The 21,106-nt window shown below is 47.3% G+C and overlaps 1 protein-coding gene across 3 annotated transcripts in view; it reads right to left on the bottom strand.

The window, feature by feature from the left end:
• CRTC3 (CREB regulated transcription coactivator 3) overlaps positions 1 to 21,106 on the bottom strand; it is a 152,639-nt gene that overhangs the window by 124,788 nt on the left and 6,745 nt on the right. For all 3 annotated transcript variants that reach the window (XR_008298944.1, XR_008298945.1, XM_053223519.1), the window contains exon 2: positions 16,895 to 16,993. Coding sequence is in view for 1 of the 3 variants with exons in the window: in XM_053223519.1 (XP_053079494.1) it covers positions 16,895 to 16,993 (99 nt within the window). In the remaining 2 variants the exon portion in view is untranslated. The remainder of the gene's footprint in view (positions 1 to 16,894; positions 16,994 to 21,106) is intronic.

Genomic DNA, 21,106 nt, shown 5'->3' with positions numbered 1-21,106 from the left:
GAACGTGATGGGCAGAAAGCTCCAGGAAGAACGAATGGCCAATAAATACACGAAAAAAATATCAACCTCGGGCCACCAGTCGAGAAAGTGCCTATGAAGATACCAGGATCTCACTCAACCGTTCTCCCTAACAGATAGAACCACTGTCCGTATCTCATAACTGAACTCAAGCTTGAGGAGCTTTTACCTCGACCAGTAATGGACAGAGCTGGGACTCGAACACAGTTCTAACAACAAAGTCTGTGTTTGTTCCGACGTGCTGCCCCCACCCGGAGAGTTGTGTCACAGCACGGATCCTCTTAAGTCAGGCCAGTTAGCCTAAGACTCAGCTTTCCTCATTGGCAAAACGGGGATCACAAAAGGACCGTCGCCCAAGGGTACAGTGAGACGGGATGGGATAACGCATATAAAATGCAAGGCGGAGGGGAGGGGTTGGTGCTGCCGCTTGGCAAATCTTCAACTCTCTGACGCATTCATTCCACAGACAGTCAGTGAGCTCGTCCCCTGGCCGGGCACCGTTCCAGACTCTGGAAATCAGACAGTGAACCGAAGTGCCCTGCCCGCACGGAGCTTACGCTCTGCTGCAGACTGGTGAGGAGACAGGATATCTGGAAGGTAAAATATCAGAAACACACAGTATGTTGGAGAGTAAGAAGGAGAAAAGGCTGAGCGGGGGGGGGGGGGGGGGGCCGTGATTTTAGAGAGGAGGCCTCGTGGATGGGCGGATGTGGATGGGAGGATGGGAGGTGCCACAGCGAAGCGCCAAAAGACCGGAGACGAGACTGGAGGGAGGGAGCCATGCCGCTGCAGGGGGGAGAGTGTTCCTGGCAGAGAGATCCCAGAGAGGCTTCAAGGAGCCGAGGAAAAGGTGAGTGTGGCTCGAGAGGAGAGTGCGAGGAAGGAGCTACACAGATGTGCAGGGGGTAAAGGGAGAGAGGTGAGCGGACCCTTCCGGGCCCTGCTGCACTCAGCTCTTTGGCTCTACACCAAGTGAGGGGAGAAGCCGTCAGAGGGTTCTAGAAAGAAAAGTGATAGGGTCTGGCTCCAATTTTAAGAATTTTTTTAATGTTTATTTTTGAGAGACAGAGACAGAGAGAGAGAGAGAGAGCACGAGTGTGAGCAGGAGAGGGCCAGAGACAGAGGGAGACACAGAATCCGAAGCGGACTCCAGGCTCTGAGCTGTCCGCGTAGAGCCCGATGAGGGGCTCGAACCCATGAACGGTGAGATCATGACCTGAGCCGAAGTTGGAGGCTTAACTGACTGAGCCCCCCAGGCGCCCCGGCCCCTATGTTACACAGGCCACTCAGATGGCACTGTCGAGAAGTGGAAGGGGACGAGGACGGAAGCCAGGAAGGCAGGCAGGAGGCTCTTTGCAGGCACCCAGGGCAGAGATGACAGTGGCTTAGACCAAAGGTAGTCAGAGTCTGGATATGTTTTCCACGTGGAACCAAGAACTTGCCAAAGGCTCAGATGTGGGATGGGACGCGCCAGGAGGAGTTAAGGATGACTCCAAGGCTTTGGCCTAAGAAACTGGAAGAATGGAGTTGCCATTTGCTGGGGCAAGTGTCCAGAACGGAGGCTTCCTGACCACAGGCCCTGCAGAGCAATGAGAGATCCGGGGCGCTCTGGAATCCAGTCAGAGAGACACAATCAGGAAAGTGCATCGCTCACTGTGTTTCAGGGCAGGACTTCAGTCCCCGGGAGGGAAGCTGATAAAAAACAAGGCACAGGGATATGAGCAGGTTACCATGGGATTCTGGCACCCAGGAACCAGACAAGAGTCCAGTGATCCGAGCTGAGGCACGAGGCCAACATGGTGACTAGAAGCCAAATTACTGAGTGGGAGGCGGCCTCAGTCCCTCTGCCTCAGATGGGGCTGGGTCCTAGAGACGGCGGACAGGCTGGCTAGTCAGGGGGCAGGTGGCCCGGGAGCCTGGGACCGAAGCCAGAACGCAGACAGACCCGACTCCATCTGCACCCACAGCCACATCATCAGGTGACGCTGGGGTAGGACACACTGATTCGAGACCTTGAACATGGGCAGGCCACCAGGCCAATCACTCTGTGAAAGGTCCAGGGGGGGCAAAAACCCAAGTCTCTCCAAAAGGAGGTCCCACATTGCATGTGTCTGGGACCCGCATGAGGAGGGGCGAAAGGTAGGTCCCAGGAGGAGAAGGGTTAGGGGTGCCAGTTTTTCAGCAGCCTGCTAAACAAACGCCAGAAGTGTTGTGGGAGCCAGACGGGAGGGGCGGGGTGGGGGGGTGGAAGCGACCTCAGGGAGCAAGAGCCCAGACAGAGGGGTGAGGGGGAGGCCGCTCTTGGCTTGCGGCCTGGGAGGCTGGCGCTTACCAGTGCAAGGTTAAGCAGAGATTAGCGTGATTGGCCTGAGCGAGGTCTCTTTCGCTGCGCTTGTTCTCAGAGTCCTCGACGTTGATGAAATTGTTTTCCACACGCTCTCTTTCCTAGCTGGAGGATAAGATATTCCCACCCAAATACAAAGAACTTCTTCTAAAGTTAAAGCAAGGACGGGGACAATCTCCGAAGAGGCTCCTTGTCTGAGGATTTCGTCTGTGTATTTACTTTCACGTTTTCTTATAAAGATACATAGAATCACTTCGTGAGTTATTACAGAGAGCATAATTTCTTCAGCTTGCACTGAAGATGAAATCACACTTCTTTCCCGGCAGTGAGAGGTTCGTACTTACTATACCAACCAACTAGAAAGGAGTGGCCTTTGCAAAACTTCACACTTGTTAATATGGGAATATCTGTGCAAACTCCTGGGTTTTGCCTTGGGTCACATATCTCTGATACAGATAGTCTATGCACATTTGTATGCCATAAATGAACAGCCATCTCAGTTTTCACAAAAGTTCTCCATATGAAAAAATAAATAAATTTACAAAGCAATGTACGAGAGCACTTGCAAAGAACCATGAAGCCCTGATCAAACAGGAGCCAGGCAGCCTCAGTCACTCACAGCCAAGGGACTCGACTGCGCCACACCAGCCTCAAGGCCCATGCGATTAACTCTGTGCTTCAGTAAATATGCAAACTACTTTATGTCATGAACTTTGGAGTCATTGTGGAACAGTCAACACGTGGAATGCAGCATGTGCAAAGGCTTAGGATCTCTTACAGTTAAGGCAATGAATATTCAAAGCAAAATAAAAAAAACTGTCAGGTTAAATTTCTGTGCCAAAAAGCAACAAAGCCACATATATTAATAACCTTACAAATATTTCTACCCTGGCTGAATAATTCCCCCTTGGAAATCTACGATCACAAATACAGATGACTCATACACCAAGGTGTTTATTGTTATATTGCTTATAATAAAGAAAAACTGGAATCAACCCAAATGCCCAACATATAGGGGGAGTGGTCGTAAGTCATATATGATGAAATATTTTGCTATTAAAATTATAAAGTATTCTAATAACATAGGGAAATAATGATTACATAATGGCTGAAATGAAAAAAAAACCCAACAGGATATAAATATAGAGAATATTACCTATGTACAAGTTGCATGAAAGTAACTTTTTTTTTTTTTAACGTTTATTTATTTTTGAGAGACAGAGACAGAGCACAAGCGGGGAGAGGCAGAGAGAGAGGGAGACACGGAATATGCAGCAGGCTTCAGGCTCGGACATGGGGCTCAAATTCAGGAACGGCGAGACCATGACCTGAACAGAAATCGGACACTTAACCGACTGAGCCATCTAGGTGCCCCTGAAAATAACTTAAAAAACCACATTAAGGAGAGCCTGGGTGGCTCAGTCGGTTAAGTGTCCGACTTCGGCTCAGGTCATGATCTCATGGTTCGTGGGTTCGAGCCCCGCGTCGGGCTCTGTGCTGACAGCTCAGAGCCTGGAGCCTGCTTCAGATTCTGTGTCTCCCTCTCTCTCTGCCCCTAACCCACTCACATTCTGTCTCTGTCTCTCTCAAAAATAAATAAACATTAAAGAAAAGAATAATAATAAAAAATAAAAAACCACATTAAAGTGGTAATTTTTGTGGATGAAATATGTTTTCTGTTCCCTTTTAATTTTTACATATTGTCCAAATTTGTGTGCAGTGAGCATGTATTACTTTTACAATGAACAACAAAGACTAACAGGCTGTAAATGGATACAATGTATTACTTTTCCTGAATGTAACAGTTTAAAAATGGAAGCTAAAGAAGAAAAGGAAGCCCAGAATCAATGCTTTTCAGCTGTAGTCCTTGCATCTGTGATCTATCCATCAAGCTTAGTTAGTTATAAGCTTCTTAAATGGACATTTTCTCAATTATCCTCATAAACCCGATAATACCTCATTCCTAACAGGCACTCGATAAATATTAATTAATGAATAAAGTCAGGGCAAGTTACAGCAGCTGTTTACTATAATGGAAAAGTGATTTCAACAGTCAAACACGTATTTTCCTTGCACGGAGGTATGTCTGCACAGGATAAGAAGGCTTGGCTGTGGGGGTTGTAGTCTGGCAAGCAACGGGAACAGAGTTTTGCCGCGTGGAACAGCAGAAACATGAGAGTGGCAGAAGGCACAGCACCCTGTGACCAGCGGTTCTCAAACACATTTTCTGCCCCCACACGGGACACTCAGTGTTTGGATGAGGGACCCGTGTCCCAACCGGTGTCCCCGGGCCGTGCCCAACCCGGGGGGCGCAGGGCAGCCTTCTGTGGGCACTCTCCACCTCCCAAAACGGGAATGAACAGCAATAACGATACGGTGGGGATAACCCGGACATAGCTCTAATGGCTTTCTAAAAATACGTTTTCCCGACTCAAATTAAACTTGTAAGTTTTAGCTGTTAGTAAGAACAAGTTAACCTGTGACACATCTCACAGTGCGGAGAGCCGCCCGGGGCCGGGAGCCACCCGAGCAGCAGCAACAGTGACAGGGGCACATTCCAGGCTCCGCATCACCCGCTGAGGGAGGTCCTATCACACCCACCCCCACTCCCCCTGCGCAGAAACGGAGAGGAGGCTGGAACAGGACCGGCAGGTGGCAGGACTGGAAGCCACACCCACGGTACAGGAGCAGCTCCAGGGGCGAGGACAGCGGGGCGGGGGCGGGGGGGGGGGGTGGTGGTGGTGGCAGGGACAATCCTGAGAGTCAGACTCCCCCACACGGTCCCCGTGCGCTGGGCTCTGCTCTAAGACTGTTAGATACATTGACTCATTTATTCCTCACAGCAAAAGTCTGATGTCAGCATTGCTACCATCCCCCCTGCACAGATGAGGAAACTGAGGCGGGGGGGGGGGGAGGTTGGGGGGGGGGGATGTTAAATGATCCACCCGAGGCCACACAGCTGGGAAGCAGCAGAGGCCAGATTTGAAAGTCAGAGTCTGGCCTTCCGGCCATCGTACTGTGTAGCCTCTGTATTGCCCTAAAGCCTTTTTTTTTTTTTTTTTTTTTAGTTTTTTTTTAATGTTTACTTATTTACTTTGAGAAAGAGAAAGCATGGTGCACATGAGCGGGAGAGGGGCAGAGAAAGAGAGAGAGAGAGAGAGAGAGAGAGAGAGAGAGAGAGAGAGAGAATATCCCAAGTAGGCTCCAAGCAGTCAGTACAGAACCTGATGCAGGGCTCGAACCCGTGAGCCATGAGATCACGACCTGAGCAAAAATCAAGAGTCAGATGCTCAGCTGACTGAGCCACCCAGGCAGCCCTGCCCTAAAGCTTGAATTTGTAAACAAACCTCATGTTGGCACGTTTAGTCCTGAGCTTTTCATTGGTTTCATCCGACAGATGGATTCTCAGAAGTTCTCATCTCTTGCAACTTTTCTGGCATGGAAACTTTAAGTTACTGGTATACAAGTGCATTCTAAAGGGGCTATTTGGAGCCCCCGTGCTATGCTTGACCCTCCCGGCCGTGAATAACCGGGAGCATGTGAGAGGCGGAATGAACGTGGCACTGCTCCAGACTCCTTGTTCGAGTGCCTGTGGATGCAGATGTTTGTAATTCGGTGTGTGGTTCCCAGTCCTGTGCATGGTTTCAGAGACCTCCGTTCCCGACAGCTAGAGATTCATGAGTTGTCTACTTTCGTCTTTCACTTCCTAAGTCCGCTATTCAATACGTAGCATTAGATTAAAAGGAAGGGAAAAGTATTGCCCAAATTTGTATTAAAAATACAGCTACTATATTCTTGGTCACAGTTCCGATTTTGGGGCAGATGTGCATTCCGAAACTATTAAACAAGCCCCTTTCTGTGTGTCTCACTATTTCAGAAGTGAGGCGAACATGCTTTTGGGAGTCAGAAGTCAAAGGTAAACCAGTGAGCAAATCTAACACAGAGATAGTTAAAAAAACAAATAAAAAATCATGGTTGCAAAATGCATGTAGTTTGAGGTACAGACTCCTAAGCAGAATTTAGGGACCAGGTCAGAAAATTGCCATTCTCCAAAAAAGAAACTAAGACATAACATAAAACAGATATTGGTCATCAGTGAAAACCTTTCCTGGGAATAAAACACGCTAAAATAACGTGTGAATGTCTCCTAACTCTCATGCAGAAGGTCACTGCCCTATCTTGTCATATCTGCTGGTATTGGGATAAAAGGGTATTGTTTCATGGCTGGTAGAGAGCATGCTGTACCCAAGAGCAGCACTGGCTAAGGTTTATGACCTTGGGAACAAAATTCCCTCTCACTTTTAACTTTGGAGCCGATGACTGTGCCACAGAAGCCATGGGGCTGTGACGAACGAGCATACATAAGCAGAGATTGGTGAGTGGCTTGGGAAGGAATCACTTATCTCTACATCCTAGCTCCCTTAGCTCACTCCAGCTCCCAAATCCCTTGGTGTCTCCTCCGTGGCCCCCCCCCCCCCGTTATCTACAGGTAAACATGACTGTCCCTATTTTCCATGTGAACAAGCAGGCTGAGAGAGGTTGAGGACGTGTCCAGGGTCACAGCCCAGCACGCAGGCCCCTCCCGCCACCGGAGCCTTCTCCTGGGGAGCACCCAGTGGAGGCAGAGGCCGGCGGGCGGCCCATTCACGCCTCATGTCGCTGCCAAAGCTCCAGGGGGCAAAAGAACCGACAAGGGACCCTCAGGAACTACGAGGCGCTGGGGGCTGAAGGCAGACACAGACTGTCTAAAGAAGGACAGGCGGTACAAGGGGCAGCTTCGAGGCTTCTGTGGACACCCCCTCATCTGTGACTCAAGACCTCACCCTACATGGACCACTCACGGCCGAGGCCAGGCAGCCTGTCTGGGGGGAGGGGCAGTGGCCCCGTGCAGGCCACCAGCCCTCAGGACACAAAGCGGGTTTCCTGCACCTCATACAGAACGTGTTCTATTTCCGCCCCCGTAGCAGGTACTTAAGAAATACGTGCTGAACTTATTTACCATTTATCGGCCTGTCAGTTAACGAGAAGTGAAAAGGAAGAGTAGTGAACGCCTCTCTTGGAGGGGAGAGGGGACAGGAGAACACAAAGCCCTCCCGGGTGGGTCTATTTGTTTACTTTGGGGGAGAGAGGTCAAGCAGGGGAGGGGCAGTGAGAGAGGGGGAAGGAGAGAGAACCCCAAGCAGGCTCCATTGCTGTCAGCACAGAACCCGACCCGGGGATCGAACCCCCAAACCATGAGATCACAACCTGAGCCGAAATCAAGAGTGGGACGCTTACGGGACTGGACCAGCAGGCACCCCCGCAAGCATCCTCTTTTCAAACGCATGTGCCTCTGAGACTCAGAGGAGGCTGACTTTGTTTTGGTATGCAATTTAATCAGAATGCTTTTCTTACAATCCAAGTAAGCACTTTAGCCAGGACACAGAAATCTGACCGGCTGGTGAAGGGAAGGAAGGCGGGAGGATGGTTCTGAAGCGGGGCTGGGAGGGGAAGGGGAAGCCTGGGCTGGGCTGGGCTGGGCTGGGCTGAGACTGGGGCCCAGAGCTCAGGTGAGGACACTCCCACCACCCCGGCAGCCACCCGCCATAGGGCTGTGTGACCGAGAAACTGGACTCTGAATGTTATTTCATCTTCATTAATTGAAAGGTAAAGAGCCACCTCCGGCGAGTGACCACCATACCTGGAGAGCGTGGGCCCTGGGGGTGTGGGGAGAGGAAGTAAGAAGAGGTCTGAACAAAAAGAGTAGAAAGCGGTAAGTACAAACTTCCTCCTTCAAAAGTGTCCCTAAGCACTACTTGCGTCAATGACCGATGGGAGCTTTGGACACCAGTTTCCAAAGCCCTCCTGCTTTCATTCTGCATTCATCGAATCCTTGTACCAACTCTTATCAAGTGACTGTCATTACCATCACAGGGTTCAGGGAGTTGTATGATGTGCCTAGGGGGACTCGGGGACGGTGGTCTGCAGCCCCTCCAGAGCTTTCGAGGTGGCATCGAGGAACCTCAGCTCTTCCCTTCGGAGCGAAGGACTACAAGACGTTCACCTGCCCGTCCCGCCCTCTGCTAAATGCGAGGAGACTCAGGGAGCATCAATCCGTCTTGTTTCACCACCTAGCTTCTCACCTGCTTGGAGTTCAGCTCCGGAGGCTGGGAGAGTCCCTCGTGCCATGGGGTGGGCAGGCAGAGCTCAGTGCTCCACGCAAACCCACTTCTGCCCCCCTGGGTCCTCTCAGGCCCTCACAGCCTTCAGTGTGGAGGACAAGAGCCAGCAGAGCTGAGAGCTGAGTCTGGCTGTAGGAAGGGAAGGTGTTTCAGATGCTACATGCTGACGCCTATACCCTACTTATGATACTACTCTGAAATTCCAAGAAGCGGCTCTCGAGGTCTGGAATTCAAATACGTGGACAGGACTGGATTTTCTACATGAGGACACAGGAGGATTCAAAAGCTGCTACAAGACTGCTAAAGGGAGCGAAGCAAAGGTTTCAAATAACTCCCTGTCTGCCTGTCCAAACTAATACCAAGTTACTGAAACACTGTCCACAATTCCTTTGGATACATTTTACAGATTCAGAAAACCAGCCATAGGAAGTTGAGGCAACCATTTCTTTTTTATATTTAATACAAGCTTATAAATAAGTATAAATCATCTCAGGCCAACAGCTCTTCACATGGGATCAAGATACATGCAAATATGACTGTTTAATATCATTGAAATCTTCCCTAATGGAAGTGTTTTAAGAAACTGAACCTGGGGCACCTAGGTGGCTCAGTCGGTTGAGCGTCCGACTTCAGCTCAGGTCATGATCTCACGGTTTGTGGGTTTGAGCCCCGCGTCGGGCTCTGTGCTGACAGCTCAGAGCCTGGAGCGAGCCTGGAGCCTGCCTCGGATTCTGTGTCTCCCTCTCCCTCTGCCCCTCACCCGCTCACGCTCTGTCCCTCTTGCTCTCTCTCAAAAGTAAATAAACATTAAAAAACAGAAAAGCAAAAACTCCTAGAAAAATGAGATGAGCCCCCAGACAACAATAGTCCCAAAGGGTTTTGTGAAGATTAAATTATCTAGGCAGAGTTTAATGAAGTGTATGGTCCACAGCATATCCTCAATAAATGCTGGCTATTATCAACAGTATTTTTGGACTAAGATTACTACTAATGTTTTCCATTTGTTGGAATTTGATAATAGTATCCTTTGCCAGTCATTTTTTTTTTTTTAAAGAATCTTATAAAAATTAGAAAAGAAAGCCATAAAAATGGAACTAGGAGCCAAAGGGCGTTTAAGTTCTGGTCTTCTCCCACACTTACTGTACACATTCTGGGCCTCACTATACGCTCTCACATGGGCAGGGGGCCTCAAGAAAATCACCAGCGCGGACCTGGCCTTCCACATCTTTTCTGCCACGCGGCACGGCTTTCTCCCTTTGGCTACCAGATTGTCCCCTAAATGAGCTAGAACCTACAGACCCTCAGTCGTCAACAAGATGACACAATTTTGTTAACATGTAGTGATCAGGAACGTAAAAAGCGCCATGAGTTTTTAGTGATACAATTCGAAAGGACGAGGCAGGCTGCATGGAGGCTGGGAGAGGCTATAACTACGCCCGGATAGCCAGCCCTCTCTCTGCAGCTGCCTGACAATCGGGCCACACACCAGCAGGTGCCTTAGCTGTGAGGCAGGCTAGGCCGCCTCAAGGCTGAAGAATGGCTGGCTCTCCCCTAACCCAGAGACACATCCCGAACCTTCAGAGATGCCACCTCCTTCTCTCTGCCCTCAGTGCACAGACGCCAGGCCCTGCCCGGAGCTGTAACTCTAGCCAGCCCCCCACCCCCCGACTGATGGCCCACCCCTCGCTGAGGATCATCAGAAGGCAGCCTGAGAAGCTAGGTTTGCTTTACTCATCTGATAAGTTTCTGTCCTCTGCAAAAGGGCCCAATGGGTTAAAGGAAAAGAATGTGCTTTTAGATCTTCCATTAGGACAGAAAATTGGTCTGTCACCAATATTAAAATAGAACTGTGGTTACCAAACTAATGTAGTGAAGGTCAAGTAAAAAAATGGATGTGAAAACATTTGGGAAACTCCAAAGTGATCTATAAACATAAAAGGGAGAGGACTGTGTCTAAATAAATAATTATAAGCAACTTAACTTGAATCAAAATCTGTGCTTCTGTACCGCGTTTATGGATTGGGAGACTCATTATTATTGAGACGTCACTTCCCCCTTCCCCCCAACCTGATATACAGATCGCATGCAATCCCGTCTAAAATCGCAGCAGGCTTTCTTTGCAGAAATCGACACACTGACTCTGAAGTTGTGTGGATAAAAGAACTACAATAAACCACACAACACTGGGGAAAAAAAAAAAACACCCTTGTAGGAGTCTCACTACCTGATTCCAAGCCTGCCTGTAAAGGTAAGGCTTTCAATCCAGACAATGTGTGGTATGGGGGTGCCTGGGTGGCTCATTCGGTTAAGCATCCAACTTTGGCTCAGGTCATGATCTCACGGTTTGGGGGTTCAAGCCCCGCGTCGGGCTCTGTGCTGACGGCTCGGAGCCTGGAGCCTCCTCGGATTCTGTGTCTCCCCCTCTCTCTGGCCCTCCCCCACTCATGCTCTGTCTCTCTCTCTCTCTCAAAAATAAAAACATTAAAAAAAAAACCAAAAAGAGTGTGGTATGAGGATCCCACTTATATACGGAATCTTAAAAAGGGGAAGGAGGGGATAAGATGGGTAAAGGAGCTCAAGGGGTATAAATTTCTAGTTGTAAAATAAAGTCATGAAGACATAATGTACAGCATGGTGACTACAGTTAATAAAACTGTATTGCCTATTTGAAGGTTGCTAAAGAGAGTAAATCTTAATTTCTCATTATAAAAAAATTTTTTTTTTCTGTTTGGTGACAGAAATTAACTAGTCTTACTGTAGTGATCATTTTACAACACATACAAATATCAAATCACTGCATTCTACTCCTAAAACTAATATAACGTTACATGTCAATTATACCTCAATTTTTTAAGAACATGTGGTATTAGGGGCCTGGCTGGCTCAGTCAGTAGAGCATGCAACTCTTGATCGCGGGGCTGTGGGTTCGAGCCCCATACTGGGCGTAGAGATTACTTAAAAATAGAATCTTTACAATATTAATTTTTTAAAAAGTATGGCTTTAGCAAAATGAGGAATATGAAGATGAATGGAACAGAAGATAGAGTCTAGAAACAGAGACCCACGCATACATGGTCCATCGATTTTCAACAAAGATGCCAAGGCAATTCGATAGGGAAAAGAAAAGTCTTCTCACAAATGATGCCGGCGCAATTCAACATCCACAGGCAGAGAGTGGTCTTCAACCCATACTTTGTACTATGTTAAAAAAAAAAAAATTAACTTGAAATATCTAGGTGTACAACCCAAAACCATAACACTTCCAGAAGCACACACAGGGAAAACATCTTTGTGACCTTGAGTTAAGCAAATAATTCTTAGATAAGACACGAAAGGCATAAGTCATAAAACGACAGAACTGATAAACTGGACTTCATCAAAATTAAAAACTTCTGGGGCGCCTGGGGGGCTCAGTCGGTTGAGCGTCCAACTTCGGCTCAGGTCATGATCTCACAGTTCGCGGGTTCGAGCCCCGTGTCGGGCTCTGTGCTGACGGCTCGGAGCCTGGGGCCCGCTTCGGATTCTGTGTCTCCCTCTCTCTGCCCCTCCCCTGCTCGGGCTCTGCTTCTCTCTCAAAAACAAACAAACATTAAAAAAAAAACAAAAACCGAACTTCTGCTTTTCAAGACTTTGTTGGGAAAAGAAGATAAGCCACAGGCAGGGAGAAAAGGCTGCAAATGCGTATCTCCCAAGGAAACGGCATCCAAACATGAAGAACTCTCACAACTCAGTAATAGGGAAATGAGCAACTCAAGTGAAAAATTAGGCAAAAGTCTGGGGCGCCTGCACGGCTCAGTTGGTCGAGCATCTGGCTTCAGCTCAGGTCGTGATCTCATGGTTGGCGAGTTCAAGCCCAGTGGCAGGCTCTGTGCTGTCGGCCCAGGGAGCCTTCTTCAGATCCTCTGTCCCCTCCTCTGTCTGCCCCTCCCCAGCTTGCACTCTCACTGTCTCTCTCTCAAAAATAAACATTAAGAAATAAGAAGAAGAAGATAGCACAACACATGCACTAGAACGACAAAAATCTTTTAAACTGAACTTCCATCACCTCACACCCATTAGGACGACCGCTATTAAACAAACAAAAACAGAAAATGACAAGTGTTGGCGAGGATGTGGACAAACTGGACCCTCGTGTACTGCTGGGCAGAACGTAAAATGGTGCGGACACGGTGGAAAATGGTATGGCTGTTACTCAAGATATTTAAAATCCAATTACCATCTGATCCAGCACGGTCACTTCTGAGGACACACCCGGAAGAACTGAAATCAGGGTCTCTAAGAAACGTTTTCACACCAATGTTCACAGTGGCGTTATTCACAGTAGCCAAGAGGTAGAAGCAACCCGAATGTCCGTGACGGGTGAGCAGATAAACAAAATGTGTCTATACATATACGATGGAATGCTACCGTGCCTTGAATAAAACGGAAGTCTTGTCACGTGCTACCATACGGATGAGCCTTGAGGACACCTGCTAAGTGAAATAAGCCAGTCGGGAGAAGACAAGTACTGTAGGATTCCACTGACACGAAGCGCCCAGAGCACTCAAATTCAGACGCTGAAAGGAGAGTGGTGGTTACGGGGGCCCCGGGGAGGAGGGAGCGGGGAGTGGTGGTTTAATGGGGACAGAGCTTCAGTTGTGTAACATGAAAACGTTCTGGAGATTGGCTGCACAACCATGTGAATATACTTGACACTGTATAGATGACACTGTACTCGAACTGGACACTTAAAAATGGTTAAGATGGTAAATTTTATGTTGTGTTTTCCCCACAATCAAAAAACAAACCCCTGAAATATTGGAGTACGAAGTGCTGGAAAGCGGGGCAGAACCACTGGGGCTCTCTCTTGTACCTCCTGGTGGGAATGTGAAACAGCACAGGCACGTTGTAAGACGGTTTGGCAGCTTCTTACAAGCTTGAAGCTGCACGTGCCATGTCACCCAGCAGTTGCACTCCTAGGTATTTACACAAAAACTATACGTGAATACCTTTATTCACAAGTGCCAAAGTGTGGAAATAATCCAAACGCCCGTTAACTGATGAGAGGATAACGGAACCCTAGCGCCCCCATATAATGGAATAGAAAGCAATAAAAAGGAATAAACCCCAGATAAACGCAATGCAGGGAGTTAATTATGTTCCCCTGAAAAGATATGCTCAAGCCTGAATCCCCAGTACCTGTGAATGTGATCTTATTTGGAAACAGAATCTTCGCAGATAAAATCAGACTACAATGGGATCATACTGGATTAGAGTGGGCCCTTGATCCAGGGACTGGTGTCTTTAAAAGAGAAGGGGGAGGGAGCTTTGGACACAGAGACACCTACAAACAGGAAGGTCAGAGGGAAGGAGGCAGAGGCTGGAGTGAGCAGCTGCAAGCCAAGGGACACCAAGGAACCAACAGAAGCTAGGAAGAGGCAAGGCAGGATTCTCCCCTGGAGCCTTCCGAGAGCAGGGCCCAACCGACACCCTGATCTCAGACTTCCAGCCTCAGAGACTAGACTTCTGCTGTCGTAAGCCCCCCAGCTCATGGCAGCTCTAGAAAACTCATTCATGCAACAATGTAGATGCTTCCCAAATGCGATCTGCTCAGTGAAAGAAGAGCGTGTAAAATCACACACTTTTGATTCCCTTTATAGGACACGCTGGGACAGGCTAAACGACAGAGCAGTGGTTTCCAGGGGCTGGAGGTGGGGGATGGAGCCAGATTACAAAGGGACATGAAGGAACTTCTGGGGGATGATGGAACTCTTCTGTATCTTGACTACGGTGGTGATTATACAGCACAGACCTGTATGCCTGAGATAGGCCAATCGTATTGTAGGCAAATTACACCTCAAAAAAGCTTACTTAAAAAAAAATCTGGGGGCGCCTGGTTGGCACGTGACTCTTGATCTCCCGGCCATGAGTTCAAGCCCCACACTGGGTGTGGAGCCTACTTAAAACAAACCTGTTTTCTTTTGAAATCTGTATTCCTAGGATTCCTTTGTCTTCTCAATTTGTCAAGAATCCTGGGAAGAAGGCTCCTACTGGGCTAACCGGGGATGATACGGGCATCAAAGTAACTAATAGTTACAGACTAACCCACTGAATTAAAGAAGCCGCAAAACTGGATATTCAGAAATAAATAAAAAGATGTAAGGAAGCCTGATAAGGAGCAGGACATGGTATCTCCTCACAAAGCATCTGTTCATTACAAAGGGAACGAGTAACTTTAATGCAAAGAGGCGTGGGACACACTCCACCCACTCAAGGGGACACAGTAACAGCATCATTCTGTGCCACTCCTGCCAAAGACGCATAATCTGACTTGGATCACAAAGAAACATCAGACAAGCCCCAAATGAGGGACATGCTACAAAATTCCTGGCTAATGGTCTTCAAAAGTGGCCAGATCACAAAAGTAAAAAAAAAAAAAAAAAAAAATACGTACTTTTAATATCAAAGATAAAAGACTGACTGAAAAACCGTTCTAGACTGAAGGAGACTGAGGACAATAACTAAACACATGTGATTCTGAACTGGATCCTGCTAGGAAGGGCCGTAATAGGCCATGCAGTGAAACCACATGTGAACGGGGTCTATGGATCAGGCGGTAATAACATTCCACTGTTAATTTTCTGATTTTGATGGCTCTGTTTGGGTTATGAGTGACGACGTCCTTGCTTACAGGAAAATACACAGTGAAATACTCTGGGCTGATAGAGCATCAGGTTCACAACTTAGTCTCTCAAGGGGTAAAAAAAGAAAATAAAAAAGTGCAGGCGCCTGGGTGGCTCAGTGGGTTGAATCTCGGACTTCGGCTCAGGTCATGATCTCACGGTTCATGAGTTTGAGCCCCGCATCGGGCTCTGTGCGGACAGCTCAGGGCCTGGAACCTGCTTCGGATTCTGTGTCTCCCTCTCCCTCTCTACCCCTCCCCCGCTTGCGCACACACTCGCTCTCTCTCTCTATATATATATATCAAAAATAAAATAAAAACATGAAAAAAAATTTTTTTTGTTATTTGTACTGAACTTCCAATTTTTCTGTAAATTTGTGATTGTTTCAAAGCAATGAAAGTATCCAAAGAAAGAATCCTGAGAGGGTCAAGGGCTGTTAGTTCATCCCATTCATTCCCCTTTGCAACAGGGCAGGGGCAGGATGGGAAGTTCTATATTCCTCTGAAGTTGACTACAAAGTACCACCAAATCAGGATCTCAAACACAGCAAACCTCGACAAAGACGATTTCAGAAGCCAGAAATCCAGCATAAAGCAGAGATCTACTTTATCTGGACACCGAATGATCCAGTAGGCCCATGTAGAAGAGCATGTGATCTATAGAGGCAGATCCCAAAATACAGGCAACACTACAGTGAGATTCCATATCAATATGGTAAAGACAAGACTCCAGTGTAATAAGGCACAAATATGGTCATATTATACTTTTTCTAATAACCATTATATTTAAGAACTCCTATTAGCACTCCCATTTGATCAAATGGAAGTCTCCATTTTAAAGAATACTTTTGCCTTATGGGACATCATCAAACAAGTGAGCCCGGATTTTACAACAAAGAAAGACGACAGCACTTTGAAAATGGGAGTCGCTCAAATAAATCAACGTATGCTCTGTCTTAAAGTTTATATCCCAACTTGAACACCAAATCTTAAATTGTCTAATTGGAACGACAGGCTTCTTCTGGTTTCTCAGAGACTAGGGTACCTAAGTAATTCTCACTTGGATCTTAACAACAGCATCCCACACCACTGTCTGAAGTATCAATTCCACGTTGTTCTGTACAAGACTCTCCACTGGATATGAGTGATTGGAGCACCCTATGACCTTGCACTAATCTAAGTGCAAAAGACACCACGTATCTGTGCCTTAGGTCCGTACCGTCCAAGACGGCCGAAAACCACCACATGAAAGCAGTGAACTATGGCGAGTCTGAACGGAGATGGGCTGTAAGCATACAGCACCCATCAGGTTTCAAAGACTGATTTAAAAAAGAACGTGCATACCTCCTTTGTGTTTGTTGTGCTGCTTCTATGTTGACGTGGCATTTCTGATATACTGGTTAAATAACTAAGTCATTTAAACAATACTGAAATTAATGACACCTGCTTCTCTTTCTTTAACGTGGCTCCTAGAAAGGTTTGAATTACGCATGTGGCTCACAGCATGTCTCTACCGGACAGGGCAGCCTTAGACCGCTGGCCCGTGAGATAACACTATCTCATGCTGCAGGAACTAGGAAAAAGAATGGTCGACTTCCCAGAAGAACACTGAACTGCATCCTTCAAGATCTCATCTTTGTAAGGACAACCTCTATCTATCTTTTTTTTTACACTCGCTTCAGCCTGAAGAAAGGAAGTATCTGGAGGTACCTGGAACTCTGGCACGCTGCTCCGCAGCTGGCTCACGTTTGGTAAGGATCCTCCGTGGTACTGCGTAAGGCGGAGCTGCTGAAGCTTCTGAAATTGGACCTGGAAACAAAGAGATTTCAAGACGGGTGAGACAGGACAGCAAACATCTGAGAGGAGCATCGATGTGCGGTGTTTTGTAGTAAAATGGTTCAAGAGTGAAAGTCTTGGTTTCGATTCCTCTTCTACCTTTTCCTACCTGAAACCTTCAGGTTTCCAGTGCTTTCTGATTCTTTTTAAATAGTATTCCACTAAATTCCACTAAAAAAATTCTTTTTTTTTTTTAATATTTATTTTTGAGAGAGAGCAAGCCAGAGAGGGGCACACAGAGAGAGAGAGAGAGAGCGAGAGAGAGAGAGAGAGGATCTGTGCCGACAGCAGAAGAGCTCAATGCGGAGCTCGAACCCACAAACTGTGAGATCATGACCTGAGCTGAAGTTGGACGCTTAACTGACTGAACCACCCAGGTACCCCACTTTCCGATTTTTGACTAGCCTATTTTGGGGGAAGAATTTACCCACATTCCAAATGTCCCACGCACTGTGATAGTGAGGTCTCTGCAAGGCCTTTGGGTACGTGTGTAGGTGTGCAGGCACAATCTTTAACGGCAATAAAAGAATTTCTTAAAGGAAATCTAAGCCACACTCAGTGACTCTAACACATTAGCTGTTTTCCCTTCTACGTGCTCTTGTCTCCATCTACATGTAAATAGCTGCACAGCGGTAATCATAGCCACAATCTTTCATGCCTACATCTTAACTTTTTTGTGATATTTAAAAAAAAATTTTTTTAACATTTATTTATTTTTGAGAGACAGAGCATGAGCAGGGGAGGGGCAGAGAGAGAGGGAGACACAGAATCTGAAGCAGGCTCCAGGCTCTGGGGTGTTTGTTAGCACAGAGCCCGACGCGGGGCTCGAACTCACGACCCACGAGACCATGGCCTGAGCCGAAGTCGGACGCTCAACCGACTGAGCCACCCAGGTGCCCCTTTTCTGTGATGTTAATCTTTTTGAACGGCCATACAGAATTTCTTCTTCTGCATCATTTCTTTAGAACACACGCCAAAGAGTGAGTACTAAGTCTCTGGGTATGGGCCTTTAGCTGGCTCTCGATACATAATGCCACAATGATTTCCCAAGGGGTGTACCCATGTATATGTGAGGAAACAGTTTATCACAAACAAAACTCACTAACACTGAAGATGGTCATTAACTGGGGCAAAGATGAAGGCAAATTCGACAGCTATCAAATGGCACCCCACTGTTTTCACTTCCTTCTGTGAACTCTTCCTTGCTTCATATCCAAAGGCAGTGAACTGGTTACAGTTCTTGGAAACCCCAAGGTGGTCCCATTTGGTCTTTAAGGTTCTGTTTCTAAAATAATAAACGACCTTTGAGGTTGTAGAACCCTCGGCACGTAGAATTCACGTAGGGAAGAAACCGTAGGTGGGAACCCCCAAGCAGGTTTTTTACCCTTTCATTATTAGGCCCTTTGACAATAATGAAAACTGCCAGATAAGAGCCCCTGCGATGAGCCAGATGCTGTCCTCAGGTGTTCTGCTCCTTTCATCCCTAACCCTCCCCACAACCACCAAGCTCGTATTATCCTGCTCTTACAGACCTGGAGACCCAGACTTAGGAAAGTTCACCATTTGCCTGAGGGCACACAGCTAGAAGAGGCCAAGCTATAGCTATCTCAAAACCCACATTTTTCTAGGTGCTGTGGTCCCTTCCATTGTTCATTTCTCTCGATGATCATACTATTTACAAGCTGAGAGAAAAGTGAAGTTTGATGGATCAAAAGCACCACTGGGGGGTCGCCGGGATGGCTCAGTCAGGTAAGAGTCTGGTTCTTGATTTTGGCTCAGGTCATGATCTCGCAATTTCATGAGGTCGAGCCCCGCGTCAGGCTCTGAGCTGACAGTGTGGAGCCTACTTGGGATTCTCTGTCTCCCTCTGTCTCCGCCCCTCCCCTGCTCGCTCACTCTTCTCTCTCTGAAAATAAATAAGATTTAAAAAAAAAAAAAAAAAAAGCATCCCTGGCCCTATGAAGCTCTCTGATTTTGTTTGGTTTTCATATTTATTATAAAATATTTCAAATACATACAAAATAGAGATGGGTACAATGAAATCCCATCTATCCAGCTTCCACGATTATCTTATGTCCAGTCTTGATTTATCTTTGCCAGCTCCACTACCCGTGCCGCCCCTCATGGAAAGAAATCCAGACGTCGTATCGTTCCATATTTCAATATGCATCCCCAAAAGATAAAAGCCTGTATCTGGTTGGAAGTTTTAAAGGCATACAAAACCCCTTGGTGGCCTTAACTTCCTTAAACCCACAGTATCTGCTTTCTCAAACATACTGCACTGGGAAGCAGTTGTAATCTTTTCATCAAAACCCAGATCTGAGAGCCAAATATGAGGAGGAGGAAGGACATGGTGAGCCTTTTCCATCCATCAGCTGAGTTACAAGAATAAAGTCTCTGCTTTTGATCTTAACGTTCTCGAAACTCTTACCAGAAGCACGTGACTCTCTATCCTTGATATTCTCTAGACAAAACTCTTGGACCCCTTGATCTAAAGCCTTTGATTCCTTCTTCCATCAATCCATCCACTTATTCGCTTACACAAAAACTTTTCACTGTGTGGGTCACCATGCCAGGCACTGTTCTACTAAGATGAACACATGCCAAAGTTCTTGCCTCCAGAGAGTTCTCACAAAGGCTTTGACTCTTACGCGAAAGCCTTAGCACTGCAACAGGCTAAGTTCTGAATCTAGCTGGAGACCTGCCTTCCACTGAGCTGAAGGCCCTCTCACAGCCTCCCATGGGTGGGCTCCATCCCCAAGTGCCTATTCTAGGGTCTTCAGAGACTTGCGCCACAGTAAAAAGAGTACCGGGGTTGGAGTTGAAAGACCTGTGTGACCTGAAGCCCCCACTTGGCTGGGTAAATTATTCTGCTGTCTACTTCACAGAGAGAAAAGAGAGGTGACGGGGGATAGAAAATGTAAAGCCACGGACAACCTCTCGAAGTATTATCATTGTTGACGTTCTCAACCACCTCCTAAACCCTTGAGTAACTTGGCTATTTTCCTCTTTTGAAATATAGAGTCAGTGACCTAGAAAGAACCTTCGAGACGGTCTTCAACACCATAATGCTTACTAATAACGAAAGTGAGCACCAAAGAATGAGTAGCCTAAGGCAGAGGTCACAGACTGGCAGGCCAGAGGCCACGTTTAGCCTAGGGAGTTCTGGCTGACCCACAGGATACTGACCCACTCGATGCTTTAAACTTTCATTTTCCCATTGGAAGACTGTTTAAAAATCTGGATTCCCAACTTCTCTTGATTGGAAGATCAAACAACGCTGAGTGTACATTCTTGCGTGGCCACAATGCATGCAGCTGAGAAGTGGCTGCTCCCCCCGCACAGGGCTTGGGTTATCCTGTTTGCCCAAGACCTCATGGCACCCTACGATTCCTCGACTGTGGCCCGAGATCGGCTACCACTTACCTCATTCCTGGCTCCTCCACTCCTTTTCCCTACATGCCTCACCCTGTAACTTAAGTCAGCGACCCTTAGCCTACAGTCACACACTTGGGTGGACCGCCCTTCAATGTCTACATGAAATGAGATCCAAGTCTCCCAACAATCGATCCCAAACACAAGCCCAGCAGGCCTTTTTATAGAAACTGACAAAAGAATCCTAAAACTTATGGATGTGCAAATGACCAACCTACAGTAGTCAAAGCGATTTAAAAAAAATTTTGTTAATGTTTATTTGTTTCTGAGACAGAGAGAGACAGAGCATGAGCAGGGGAGGGGCGCAAAGCAGGCTCTAGGCTCTGAGCTGTCAGCACAGAGCCCAATGTGGGGCTCGAACTCATGAAATGCGAGATCATGACTTGAGGCGAAGTCGGACGCTTAACCGACGGAGCCACCCAGGCACTCCAAAGCAATCTCTCAAAAGAGCAAAGTAGGGGCGCCTGGGTGGCTCCGTCAGTTAAGCATCCTATTTCCGCTCAGGTCACGATCTCACGGTTCGTGGGTTTGAGCCCCATGTCGGGCTCTGCGCTGATGGCTCAGAGCCCCGATCCTGCTTTGGATTCTGTGTGTGTGCACGTGTCTCTCTGCCCCTCCGTCACTCACGCTCTGTCTCTCTCTCTCTCAAAA

This window comes from Acinonyx jubatus, chromosome B3, assembly GCF_027475565.1.
Source record: "Acinonyx jubatus isolate Ajub_Pintada_27869175 chromosome B3, VMU_Ajub_asm_v1.0, whole genome shotgun sequence".
In the NCBI taxonomy this organism is placed as follows: Eukaryota; Metazoa; Chordata; class Mammalia; order Carnivora; family Felidae; genus Acinonyx; species Acinonyx jubatus.
Note: the sequence above shows the minus strand (reverse complement) of the source record. Positions and strands in the feature narration are given on the sequence as shown.